Here is a 12,270-nt window from a genome sequence, read left to right on the forward strand (position 1 = left end):
GCCCATTCTGAATATATGGCCCGCGAAGCGTGGATGATAGACTGAGTCTCAGCCTGTGTCAGCTCAAAAGGTGAGGCAGCAACGAAGCCAGTCACCATGTTCATATTTTGACGCTAAGTTTTCAATGAGTGAGTACGAAAGACTGAGAGGATAAAACCCTTAACTTGAGTGAGCCAGCGAGCCGTTTAACCAATTCGTAAGGAGCATTTGATACGCCCTAGGAAGCGTGTTCCCCTCCTGAAGTGAGCCAAATCATACATAGCCAGCGACCGATACCTTAAGTAAGTGAACGATTTGGTAACGAGCGAAGAAAACCGCTGGTTTATGGTGATTAAGTGCGACTATATGGACGGCTTGAAGCCATGGCATGTTGCGACGAGCTGCAGGCACCGCGGTCTTGCAAGGTTTCCTCCAGTACGACCTTGTGATCCTGGAGGTTGTAGTATCCACAATTCATTATCTTTTCGGAGCGCGCCCGAAAACCCCACCAATCCACGCGCGGAATTTTCCTTACAGCTTGCATCTATCACCATTTGAGGCGCGATATCTGCGGCTTCAAAAGGAACAATGGCGGAGTCTGAAGTCGAAAAACACCTTTCCGAGCGTTCTGCCTTGCTCGAGCAGGAGAAAACCAGCAGACATGACTACGCCTTCAAGCAAAATATGTCACCAGTCGCAAAAACCGCAGCTGCAATGCTCGCAAACATTCGCAAAAAGGAGCTGGATTCGTACTGGACGGCTCCAGCGGTGACGGGCTCAAATCGAGACCTAAAGGAAGTAATGTTCCCGGGCATGTCTTTTGCGCTGTCCCGAGACCGCATGGAGAAAACCTCACTCTGGGAGATCATTGCTTCGATGCCGAAAGGCTGTCTTCTGCACGCTCACATGGAAGCTATGATTGATATTTATTGGCTGATCGACCAGGCTCTTGAAATACCGGGGTTTTTCATATCGAGTCCAGTCCCTTTGTGCCCAGGAGACTCTGAATGGTCAGAACAATTCGAGTTTCACTATCGCCCTGGCGCGCAGGGCCAGTCCTCCGCGAATATCTGGCAGTCGGACTATACTCCAAATCTGCATGTGCCGATCGTGGATGCGGCCAGGACATACCCTGGAGGTGTAGCAGCCTTCAAGGCATGGGCTATCTCGAAGATGAGTATCAATGAGGAAGAGGCTCTAGAACATCATCACGGCATCGCCGATATATGGAGGAAGTTTACATCCTGCTTCCGCTCTATCGCCGGTTTGTTCTTTACGGAGCCGATTTTTCGACGCTGTGTACCGAGGCTTCTACAACAGCTTCATGACGATGGCATTAAATATGTCGAACTACGCCTGGCGCTGTTCTCGGGACAGCCTTTCTACCGAGAAGGCTCAGCCGTGCCTGAACCTGACTTTGTCTACTTTTTCGAATGTTTCCAGGAGGAACTATATTCCTACACGTCTTCCCCCCAAGGTTCCGGTTTTTGGGGTGCCCGACTTATCTGGACTGCCATACGTGCCTTTGACGATGGGCTCATTAAAGAGTCTATGGCACAGTGTATGAAATTAAAGGAGGCGTTTCCCTCCGTCATTGCGGGTTTTGACTTCGTCGGACAAGAAGATAGGGGTAGACCCCTCGTTGATCTTCTCCCACTTTGCAAGTGGTTCGAAAAAGAATGTGCAGATAAGAATCTCCAAATACCCTTCTTCTTCCATGCCGGCGAGTGCCTTGGCGACGGCGATAGCACCGATAGCAATATCGTTGATGCCATCCTACTGAACTCCCGAAGAATCGGCCACGGTTTCTCTCTATACAAACATCCTCTGCTTATCGACCTCGTTAAAAGGAAGAATATCCTCATCGAGATGTGTCCCATATCGCACGAAATCCTGCGCTTGACATCAAATATACTAATGCATCCCATGCCCGCCCTGCAGGCTCGCGGTGTAGCTGTTTCCTTGAACAACGACGACCCCGTAGTACTAGGACATGGGCTGAATGGACTGAGTCATGACTTTTACCAGGTCTTAGCGGCTTTTGAAAACACAGGCCTCGCGGGAATCGCAACAATGGCGGAAGACAGTATCAGATGGGCCGCCTTCGAAGACCAGACAGACTCCGAATGGCTCCAGGGCCTTGAGGGTAGCGGGGATGGATTGAAGGCGACTCGACTTGCGGAATGGAGAGTCGCTTTTGAGAAATGGTGTGAATGGATAGTCGAGGAGTTTGGGGCTGATGACTTCGAATCCCAGGCTTAGGGGAGGAGGTAAATAAGGTACCTCCCATGATATTGGAGCCGTCGATAACAAATCCAAAGCACAAAGTACAGAACTTTCAAGTACATTCGGCCACAACCCGGCCATATTTAAGCTCCAGCCGCAGAACTTCAAACCAGTAAATCGTAACCAACGAGGATAACTTAACTTACCACTTAACGTTTATGTAACGAGATTGAAAAGACTCTGGGATCGCTTTCGGTAGAAATGGGATGCGCTGCTGCTGGTACAACGTACGCGACGACTGGTCCCAAAGCTGGCTGGTGCACGCTGGCCTTGGCACGTTCGACTTATCAGCTCTAAGTCTGTCCTCTGCGGTCACACCTCACTCCCTCTCTGCTTGGTACAAGCCCACGAGATTGGAACGAATCTCGTCAACTTACCGGGTGAAGCATCACTTCATTTCTTGGAAGCGAGTTGCTTTCACTTGGATGTCGCCATGGCCCAACCACAGCCAGATCAGCAGCAGCCTCCGCCCGCAACTCTCACAAATCCTCGCTTCACCCTCGAGCTTGAATTCGTATCCTCCCTCGCGAACCCGTACTACCTATCCCACCTTGCGGTCAACTATCCGAATCTGTTGGGAGTTTCCAAGTCCCATGACGAGATTGATATGTACGACGATAATTCCGATACGGAAGCCGCGGCGTTTGCGGCGTACCTTGCCTATCTCTACTCCTACTGGAAGACACCCGAGTACTCTCAATTCCTCACACATCCTGGCGCGACCTTACGAGCGCTACGGCTTCTTCAAGAAGATGCCTTTCGCCGTGACATCATCCGGCCCCAGATAATTGAGGGTTTGGCGGGGGCGGGGATTAACACCGAGCAAAACGGCACAGGCGAACCTAAAGAGCAGCATGAGGAATACAGCAAAAGGGACCAGGAAGATCGCGGAAGTGGTGAGAAACATGATAGCAAACCTTGATGGTAGGGCATCATGCAAAGAGCAATCCAACCTGGTCTTCTGAGTTTCCCGGCCTTCAGCGGCTCGATGCGACTGAGGGAAACGTGGCTCGAACTGTCCGCAAATTAGATATCTTTGTCGCTCTGTCAAAAAAAGTTTGTCGGATGAACGTCGTATGATTTGGGCACGGATCGTCAATTTTATCAACGTGTGTGGTGCTTGCCGCGAGGTCGATGTCGAATGCGCTGACGCGACGCCGTTGGTCTCTGTGTTCCTGGGACATCATGTGTGACCGAGGTACCCCCTGTGACCATCGATCTTACCGGCAAGTCTTGCGAGCCGAATGAACACTCACGCGCGAGCCTAATTTAAGCTCGTTTTATTCGCTGCTCCGAGGGTTCGCATCCGTGCTTGCTATCCCACTCTGAAAATCAAAGCGGGGAGGCGTGAGCAATCCGAAAACGATGCTGTTGGGTGCTTGCTTCGAAAACAAGAGTCGGTGAAAGATCGGTGCGAGTCGCTTCAATTCCCCCCTCATTGAATCGTCAACCTTCTTGCCAATACCCGATTGACTTGCAGGGCGTTGCCGGCAATTGCTGTTCTCGAAAGAAACTGTGGGGCGGCGCTATACCTCAAGGCAAGGAGAAGGAGCTGCGATGGACGGCACAGGACCAACATGGTCGAGAATGAGGACCCCGAACAAGACGGCTGTTTAGAGAAAACATAATAGATATAATGCCAGGTCTTCTTAAAAATAAAAGCTTTTTTCACTTCCTTTTCCGCACTTTCCTTGGTTCTCTGGGGAAGTTGATCGCCAAGCTGGAGTATTGTTCATGGATGGGGTGTTTTTGCCGACCCCAACCATTTCCAAACGTTGTTTCTCTCCCCCCGTCGAGCCTCCTTCATCTCCCAAACGGCGCCCCCTATCCACGTCGTCACGCAGGTTCCACCTGTTTGGTATGATAATAACCTACCGGACGCATATTGGATCCCTGTTGATGGACCATTACTCTCCCTAATGATTTGCATTGACCGCGAACTTTCCCTGCTTGGCCCATCTCCACCAGTCAAGGCTGTGACGTGACCTCAAGGCGGCCCCCATGGTGCATCCGCGACACTCCCCCTAAGTCGCCTGCTCTCCTTCCCGTCATTCCTCTCGCCCATCCTCGGACCCCTACAACTGGCCGACCAAGAATCCGACTTCTGCGATCTTTCATGCTCAAAACCCCTGGAGGTTCTCTCGAGTACGCCGACCCACCATGACGATTGAAACCGTCCGACAAAAATGCCGGCCGAAGCACCAGATCCTGGTCCTCAAGTGCTATCCGCAATATCAAAAAGGAGTCCAAGAAGTGAAACCGAATTCGAGCGAACTCTCCTACCTCCTATACTATGTGAGCACGCGCCGCAGCAAGCTGCCTAAGGTTAGCGCGTTTCTGGAGAAAAGAGCCGCGCGAGACGTTTGGCGGCGTAAAATAGGGTGAGTTTCTGGAGCTTCAATCAAGTGCTGGCTGAAAGGCCCTGTTAAAACTGTAGTTATGTTTCGTCTGCTAACGCTGCAGCGTTTATTAGAAATGTTCAAGTCACACTCCAAATCCTCAGCGCGCTCATCGAGAAAATCCCACGCGACCTACCAATTTTCGCACGGTCTGTCCTAACAGTCATTGAAACAGTGCTACGTTCGCGCGATATTTCCATGGTTGAGGATTCTATCGCGACCTTCGAGACGTTTTGCCGGCACCAGGACATGGCAGCGCTTTCGGCTGAACAAGACTTTGCGAATCAATACCGAGAGGTTATCCGTATATATGCCGGGTTTGCTCACGGAGATCAGGAGCCCCAGTCTAAGATTGCTCCGAGCCCTCCGCAGGCGGTTCGCTGGAAGACTGCGGGACTCCGAGCTATAAAGGGCGTGGTGAGCTCTGAGGCTGGCTTGGCAGCGGATGGCGGTGATTCACTGAGAATAATCCTACCAGTGATCCTGGAGAACTTATACAACGGGGATGACGCGTTGATCCCGTCTCTTGAGCATCAACTCCAGGAAGCTGAACGGCATGTACCCGATTCAGCCGTACGACGGAGATATAGCGCTGTTACTGTGCAAACTATTGACACAGCAGAGGGAGACCCCGCATTGGCAACTCAGAACATTGATGATGTAGACAGGAAAGCTGTGCTAGATATGAGGCTCCTTGCTTTGCGTTGCCTGGAATTGATCATCGTCAATGGCAGCAGCCGTGGCCAAATACGCGTTACTACGAGAGTTGTGCTGGACTTTATCTTACGAAAGGGGCAGTCCGATAACAACTTATCCCTTGGCACTGACGAGCAGGATAGCTGGGCCACGTCATTGATCGAAATCATAGCTAAATGGTGCCCCGTTCAGGTTCGGTTCATAATCTTAACTGCGGCTATGGAGGTTCTATTCGACATTCCTCCAAATGAAGGGACGCTTGATAAGGCTTTTACCGTCATATACATGGTCGACTGGTTGCTAAAATCTTCCGTGAATATGATTGGGCTGAGTGTGATCGACCTCCTGCTGGGCTTGATGCGTTACATGTCAATCCTGGCTTCACCCACGTCCGACAGAATGACGGAGGAACAGTCTACCGAGAAGGAAAAGGCTCGTTCCGATGACTATGCTAACCCTTCTCTCAAGAAGAAGGAGTTACTTTTACTCCTTCAGAAGTGCATCGGAGATCTCACAACCCATATCTATTATGGAGATCAAGTCGTTGATATGCTCAGAGCGATCTTGACTCGGATCAGACCAGCGCAGATTCAGGACCAGCCCTCGCCATCGGCAGCTCCGGACCAGCCGGATGGCCTTTCCCAAGACGTTAGTCCGACGTCATTTTCTCTGACCAGTTCCAAGGTCTGCGCTCTCAAGGCCATCAAGAATATTCTGCTGGTGGCCAACTCACAACGGCCCATGGCATCGACCGGCGTTGGCTCGAGGAATCCGGTTGGTGTTCACGTCTGGGAAGGAACCCACTGGTTGCTCCAAGATCCAGACAAGGAAGTTCGATACGCATATGTCGACGCACTTCTGTACTGGCTGAAACTGGAAACAAGCAAAAATGATGTTCGGATTAAGGATCGGTCAACAAGAGCCTTCATTACCTCGCCAAGACGTGATGTCTTGGAAACGGGCGAGAGAGCTGCGAAGCGAGCAACGGGTGCCCATCAGAGAGAAAAAGCCCTGGTAGCGGCCCAGTCGAACTTCCTCCGCCTGCTTCACCTGACTATTTACGAAGTCGCCCTGCAACTCTCAGCGGAGGAAATTGAGATCCAGGTGCTTCATCTCCTTCTGACCAGCCTCGTGCAAAATCTCGGCATAAATGCGGCTAGATTCGGACTTCCGATGATTTTGAAGCTCCAAGACGACATCGTCACTCTCGAGAGCTTAAGGTCGCCCGCCGCCCAGGTGAACACCGGGAGCTTAGTGCACGGATATCTCTGGGCGCTGTCTGATACATTTGACTTGGGCACTTATAGGGTCGGACAAGAGATCTTCACTGAAATTGAGAAAAGGAAAAGCCGAGGCATCTGGCTAGATGGCATCAGTTTCTCTCTGTCTAGTCTCGATAGCATTATTCAGGATAATGACCGGCATGCAGTTGGTTATAACACTAGAGACACCGATAAGCTGACCCCCTTCAAGAGTGGTATCGAGGAGTTCGTCCGCCGGATTGAGGAATCCTACAACCGAATCATGTCAACACACAGCCCACCAGGCTCCCCTGGGCGGAACATCGGGAAACCTGTTATAGCGCACATGTCGCCTGCGAATGTGCAACAGGGTAACCTTCTCCCGCCAACGGTCAGGGAGCAGATGCTGTCTCCATGGTCCAAACAGATTACTCTGGAAGCTGCCGAACGAGAAAAGTCTGCAGCTCTCTCCCTCAATGGGTCGAGAACAGGGTCTTTACCAGTGCGCGGCCATCCTGACATCAATGGTGCTACTAATTGCAGCTCTGTCTCAATCAGCTCGCCTGTGACGGCGCATGGTGTAGCAGGAGGCTTGCAGAATGCCCGCCGCATGAGCATGCCAGACAAAACGGAATCTTTGAAGAATAGCTCAAGCCGAGACTCGCCAGTTCATGTGAACGAGTTGAGGCGTGTTCTTTCCGTGAACGATCCGGACAGGGACCGTCGACTGAGCCCCTTACGCGGTCGACTTGACGCGTCGGAAGACAGTATTGGTTCATCCAGTGACGAAAGCATGGTCAGTGGCTTCTCTACATCCGAGTTTGAAGACGGAGGGTCAATAAGGGCCCAGTCTACTGGAGATGGACAAGACACGCTAAATGGCGATGGAATGGAGACACCTAGAGCTTCGATGAGCAACGGGGCGCAGCCTCCAAACCTGACACGAGTGTCCTCGTATACGATCCCCCCAGTACCGCCAATCCCGCAAGATTTGTCTGTTCCGGGAGGCTTTCCCAGTGATTCTCAGCGCTCCTTGCCCTCATCTGACCCGGCCCCGACCGCTTCCATGTCGCGGAAACAGAAAGCTGTTAACGGGAAGTCGGCCGTTAGTGCCTCCCCTAGCGGGAGCAAGGCGCTTAACAAACAGAAATCTCGGTCCAGGACCGGACTGGGGAACGGTGTCGAGACCACCAATGGCGCGTCAACAGAAGCTCAAACATACGGCTTGCACGAAATGGAGGAAACGGCTCAACGACGCGACGTGCAGAAGCTTTTGGATGGCTTCCTGAAACCGTCAGATGCGGATTCGAATCGTCCATCAAGGGCAGCTTCCAATTACGTCGGCCGACGTAGTGTGACGGGAGGCATTGGACGTCCGCCCTATTAGTCGGCCCACAAAGTCCCTTCCCCCGCCCCCCAAAAACTCCTTTACCTTTGACTATGACAATATCCTAGCCTTTGCGCTTCTCTTACGCCGGCATTGTTTCAGTTTTGTCCGAGCTGTGCACACACCCCGAGTCGAACATCCTTGCCCAAGCCTATCAACAGGCATTGGAAGCCATTCCTTGTGCTGTACATCGCACCTATTAGATTTCCTTTCGTACCATATGGCTATTATCTGAGATCTCCTTGTGTTAGGCTTAGTGTATGGGGATTTATAGATTTGTACCTATCTCCCGGCCTGTTTTTAAATTGAGTGGTTGTTTCCACTGGCTTGGAGCCAATGGCATTGCTACATGTGTGTTTCCTATTGTGTATGAATGTAATCTATGATATTTCCGAGTCTACCAAAACTTTCGAGTTCCGACCTGACAGTTGGATCGATATTCCCGGTCTTCATTGACGGCATTTCGAAGTACATCGTGGCGTCACGGTATCACAATGAAGCTATGGAGAATGCTCTTCCACGAGATATCGTCGAAAGACCCCAACACCATCCACCCCGAACTCAGGACGAGAATATGCCAGAGACCCAATCCCTCACTACTTAGGTACTGTCTTGTAAACTTGCGCTTGAGGCATCAAGAGGTGTGGTGGTGATATATATTGTCTGTTTGGTTCTGGTGGATCGGATTGCGGGGGAATGGAAGAAGCATCGATCAGCCTCACGATGCCTGTGATGCAAACAAGAGAAGATATCTTCTCGTGAGCTCTAGATTTCAGGTCGTGGAGCATGAATAGTCGTCTTTGCTGAGTGGTGTCAGATCACATGCCGGAAATGCGACTAACGTCGTCTCCGCAATCTCACCATCCCAGTCACCATCTCCCAACTGCTTCACACCTCTCCCCCACACAATCTTCGACTCGTTGAACGACGCTGTCCGACCCGATGCGCCACCTGACTCGACTTTCCTTCCTCACCCTCCCGCTTCTTACCACCTCTGTCCCTACTCACACCTCCGAGACTGAACTCACCCCACTCCCTCTCGTCATCTGGCACGGCCTCGGTGACGACTACCTCCGCGATGGCATGAAAGAAATCGCCTCGTTCGCCGAATCCATCAACCCAGGCACATACGTCCACCTTATCCACCTGGGCGACTCCAGCTCCACAGACCGCCAAGCCACATTCCTAGGCAACGTCACTGAACAAATCGCCACCGTATGCGAACAGCTCGCCTCAGACCAAATCCTCTCCACCGCACCGGCCGTAAACGCCCTCGGCTTCTCGCAGGGCGGCCAGTTCCTGCGCGGCTACGTGGAGCGGTGCAATAACCCGCCGGTGCGGAACCTCGTCACCTTCGGCAGCCAGCATAACGGGATCGCGGAGTTCCAGGAGTGCGCGTGGAACGACTTTGTGTGCCGGGGGGCGGAGGCATTGCTCCGTGTTGGACGGTGGTCGAGCCTCGTGCAGAGCCGGTTCGTCCCCGCGCAGTATTTCCGGGATCCTGCGGAGTTGGACGCGTACCTGGAGAACAGTAATTTCCTGGCGGATGTGAATAACGAGCGGGCGTCGAAGAATGCTACGTATAAAGAGAATCTGAGCAAGTTGAATCGGTTTGTGATGTTCATGTTTGAGGATGATAAGGTTGTGCATCCGAAGGAGAGCGCGTGGTTTGCAGAGGTGAATGTTACCAGTGGTGAGGTTGTGCCGCTCCAGGAGAGGGAGATATACATGGAGGATTGGCTGGGGTTGAGGGAGTTGGATGAACAAGGAAAGCTGAAGTTCGAGATGCTGCCCGGGAATCATATGCAGTTGGCTGATGAGGATTTGGAGAAGGTGTTTACAGAGTACTTTGGGCCTGTGGAGGTGGAGCTTCCTCCGAGTGAGGTTCTTGTTCAGCAGGGGCTTTACTCGATGAGATGATGAGCTTGATTTCATAAGATTGCATTAATACCCATGTTCTGAACCTATTGGCGCTTTCTTTGCATATGTACCCTATGGATAACATTGTAAGACTGGAAACGCAGGACGGTCCATCGAATTGACGACATACTTGGACAGGGCGTGGATTACCTTACCTACATGGAGGGATATGGTCCTCATGCTTTGAGGATTTTCTGAAGCATTCATCACATGACAACGTGATTTCCTGGAAGAGACTCACAGCTCACGATCCTCACACAGCAGCATCGCAGCTCTACAGCCTGACTTGATATTCTTGGAAAGTATTACCGAAATGAACTGGACAGGAGGTCGGCTTCGGCGGCACTCCGAAATTCAAGGCAAACCCCGGAAGCAGACTTTTGGAAGACCAGGTGGCTCCGGAAAAGGTCCGCATCAGATTACTCTATTCAACAGCTTCGCTAAAGCCCGAGATACTGAGAAAGGAGGACTGGGTAGCGGTACTAGCCATGGCCATGTATGCGCAGGGGTGCTACTGAAGTGTTTGGTACAGAAAATGGTCTGACTTGGCTTTTAGAATAGAAGCCATTCCCCTCTGCCTCATCCCTCGAACACGATGGGCGTTCGAGAGCCGTCGAACCGGTTGGAGCAGATGAAGCGTCGACTGCTTGAAACGACGGATTGGGGAGCCGTGGGTGCGGCACGGCCGGTCCAGGTATCATTTACGCCGCGCGAGGACCTGGAGCGATTCGGGAAACGGCGAAGACTTACGAAGCATGACCACGAAAGACTTAACAGCTCTACAACACTACAACCAAGATGTCGTGAGCAGATACTATCCGAAACGGACTTGCCCGAGGGTCTGGAGATCAGGATTAACGGCCATCGTCTCGGCCAGCAGGAGACAGATCTGCACAGAAGGACTTCTTCTCCTACGAATGACGGAACTTCCTCCAACTTTATTTCCTCCCAGTCAATGCTCCTTGACCATGAGAACTCGATGCGTTCTCACAACGGAGTGAAGGCCCAGGATTCGTTCGCAAGTACGAACAGTACAGGCAGAAGTGGGAGTAAGATGTCTATGCTTTCGAACGGCTCTCAGATATGCTACATATCAGACTTGTGGGGAGTTCCTGACTCGGCGTCTGCTCGAAACGCGGTACCATACCAAGAGCGCACGTCCTCTGGGGAGCCGATGGTGTCGTTGCAATCCCCAGAAAGTAGCTCGATAATTCCGCAACCCGAGTCGCTTGTGAGAAGACGCTTCACAATCGATGATCAAGCCGTTGCTGACAGAGAAGGGAGATTCATGCTCTCCTCTCCAATGCTGGAGTCACCAGCCACACAGCTTGGCCAAGGAAGAGTCGAAGCTTCCTCTTCAAGATCCTCATCACGGGAGGGGGATATTTCAAATCGAAGGGGCAATGTTATGGAGCCAAACTTATCAACGTCAAGTCACCCTTGTCCTGGGTGGCTCGCAGAGCCGTGTCGCGGCGCACGGCGCGCGGATAGCAACGAAGTTTGGGCGGGTTCTCGCGTTACACCCATTGGGGAAGGTTGTGGTCGTGCCTGGCCCGGGGCAGACATATCGATGTCCGGAAGAGATATTGCTCCTACGAGGATATTTGGACAGCCCGTCGTGCTTCAGGATCCTGGGCGTTGCAAGAACGGGCGTGTGATGAGACGAATCGACTCACCCAATGTGGATTTCGACATCCTCACCCACGTACAGGCATCCTCAAACTTGTCGGATGAGCCATCAATGTCCCCTCCTCTTCAGTTTTGGTCGAAGCGTCCCTAGTTTGGTGGTCTTTGTGGGATTGAGTTTTTGACGCTTAAAGATCTCACCGAGTCACGCACTAGAAAAACTAGCGGTGGACCCTGGCTCTCAAAATTCGATGCTGCTTTCTGATCCTTGGGGCTTATCTTCACAAGCTGTCAAAAGCGGTCGCCCTTTGTCGGGCAGAATTCAATCGAGCCATTCGAATCATGTGATTAACTCCCACGTGACGGAGGCTCGCTTGCAATATTTTCAACCACAGACTTCTTCTCAATGCCAAACAGTCTCTCTTCGTCACTCCTCTTGGTGGCTGAGCATTCGACTCTGCACGAACTGCGAAGCTGATGCCAACTCATGAGGTTCGTGTCATCGAAGGCTCAAGCTTGATTGTCAGCCACTGGCTCTGTCTTTCTGGCGTTGGTCTGATTTGCTGTGTTTGACGAGGCTGGAAGTCGGATGAACGGAGGCCGACTCACTGCTCACCACCACCGATCCTTTTCTCTCCTCTCCTTCTTCACTTGATTTTATGATGTTTTAAGGTAAGCAAATCGGCGGCCCCCTTTCCACTGTGGCTGGATCCATCTTCATGATGAGCACCATACC

At 51.9% G+C, this 12,270-nt stretch overlaps 5 protein-coding genes across 5 annotated transcripts; all 5 read left to right on the forward strand.

Annotated features, from left to right (window-relative positions):
• Nucleotides 1-88: 88 nt before the first annotated feature.
• On the forward strand, nt 89-2,356 carry BJX67DRAFT_81595 (uncharacterized protein). Its single transcript, XM_071035499.1, has 3 exons — nt 89-128; nt 202-281; nt 337-2,356. The coding sequence occupies exon 3, from the start codon at nt 568-570 to the stop codon at nt 2,239-2,241; it is 1,674 nt and encodes a 557-aa protein (XP_070886266.1). The 5' UTR covers nt 89-128; nt 202-281; nt 337-567; the 3' UTR covers nt 2,242-2,356.
• Nucleotides 2,357-2,698: 342 nt separating this feature from the next.
• On the forward strand, nt 2,699-3,576 carry BJX67DRAFT_387870 (SOH1-domain-containing protein; the record flags this gene model as incomplete). Its single annotated transcript, XM_071034298.1, has 1 exon — nt 2,699-3,576. One exon carries the CDS (start codon nt 2,699-2,701, stop codon nt 3,185-3,187), a length of 489 nt encoding a protein of 162 aa, XP_070886267.1. The 3' UTR covers nt 3,188-3,576.
• A 762-nt stretch (nt 3,577-4,338) lies between these two features.
• On the forward strand, nt 4,339-8,179 carry BJX67DRAFT_81644 (uncharacterized protein). The gene is made up of 2 exons (XM_071035501.1): nt 4,339-4,646; nt 4,739-8,179. The coding sequence occupies exons 1-2, from the start codon at nt 4,426-4,428 to the stop codon at nt 7,986-7,988; spliced, it is 3,471 nt and encodes a 1,156-aa protein (XP_070886268.1). The 5' UTR covers nt 4,339-4,425; the 3' UTR covers nt 7,989-8,179.
• Nucleotides 8,180-8,761: 582 nt separating this feature from the next.
• Nucleotides 8,762-10,206, forward strand: BJX67DRAFT_81610 (palmitoyl-protein thioesterase family protein). The gene has a single exon (XM_071035500.1). The coding sequence runs from the start codon at nt 8,931-8,933 to the stop codon at nt 9,906-9,908; it is 978 nt and encodes a 325-aa protein (XP_070886269.1). The 5' UTR covers nt 8,762-8,930; the 3' UTR covers nt 9,909-10,206.
• BJX67DRAFT_81647 (uncharacterized protein) lies at nt 10,066-12,071 on the forward strand. The gene is made up of 3 exons (XM_071035502.1): nt 10,066-10,404; nt 10,465-11,523; nt 11,584-12,071. The coding sequence occupies exons 1-3, from the start codon at nt 10,222-10,224 to the stop codon at nt 11,686-11,688; spliced, it is 1,347 nt and encodes a 448-aa protein (XP_070886270.1). The 5' UTR covers nt 10,066-10,221; the 3' UTR covers nt 11,689-12,071.
• The last annotated feature ends 199 nt before the right edge of the window (nt 12,072-12,270 follow it).

This window comes from Aspergillus lucknowensis (genome assembly GCF_044049455.1).
Source record: "Aspergillus lucknowensis strain CBS 449.75 chromosome Unknown BJX67scaffold_19, whole genome shotgun sequence".
Taxonomy (NCBI): Eukaryota; Fungi; Ascomycota; class Eurotiomycetes; order Eurotiales; family Aspergillaceae; genus Aspergillus; species Aspergillus lucknowensis.

Bases quoted from the DNA above. Each gene is read 5' to 3' on its own strand.
- BJX67DRAFT_81595 (XM_071035499.1), top strand. From the start codon at position 568: ATGGCGGAGTCTGAAGTCGAAAAACACCTTTCCGAGCGTTCTGCCTTG.
- BJX67DRAFT_81644 (XM_071035501.1), top strand. From the start codon at position 4,426: ATGACGATTGAAACCGTCCGACAAAAATGCCGGCCGAAGCACCAGATC. The intron at 4,647-4,738 runs GTGAGTTTCTGG...AGCGTTTATTAG, and splicing joins GTTTGGCGGCGTAAAATAGG to AAATGTTCAAGTCACACTCC.
- BJX67DRAFT_81610 (XM_071035500.1), top strand. From the start codon at position 8,931: ATGCGCCACCTGACTCGACTTTCCTTCCTCACCCTCCCGCTTCTTACC.
- BJX67DRAFT_81647 (XM_071035502.1), top strand. From the start codon at position 10,222: ATGAACTGGACAGGAGGTCGGCTTCGGCGGCACTCCGAAATTCAAGGC. The intron at 10,405-10,464 runs GTATGCGCAGGG...CTTGGCTTTTAG, and splicing joins GCGGTACTAGCCATGGCCAT to AATAGAAGCCATTCCCCTCT. The intron at 11,524-11,583 runs GTCGTGCTTCAG...CGAATCGACTCA, and splicing joins CGAGGATATTTGGACAGCCC to CCCAATGTGGATTTCGACAT.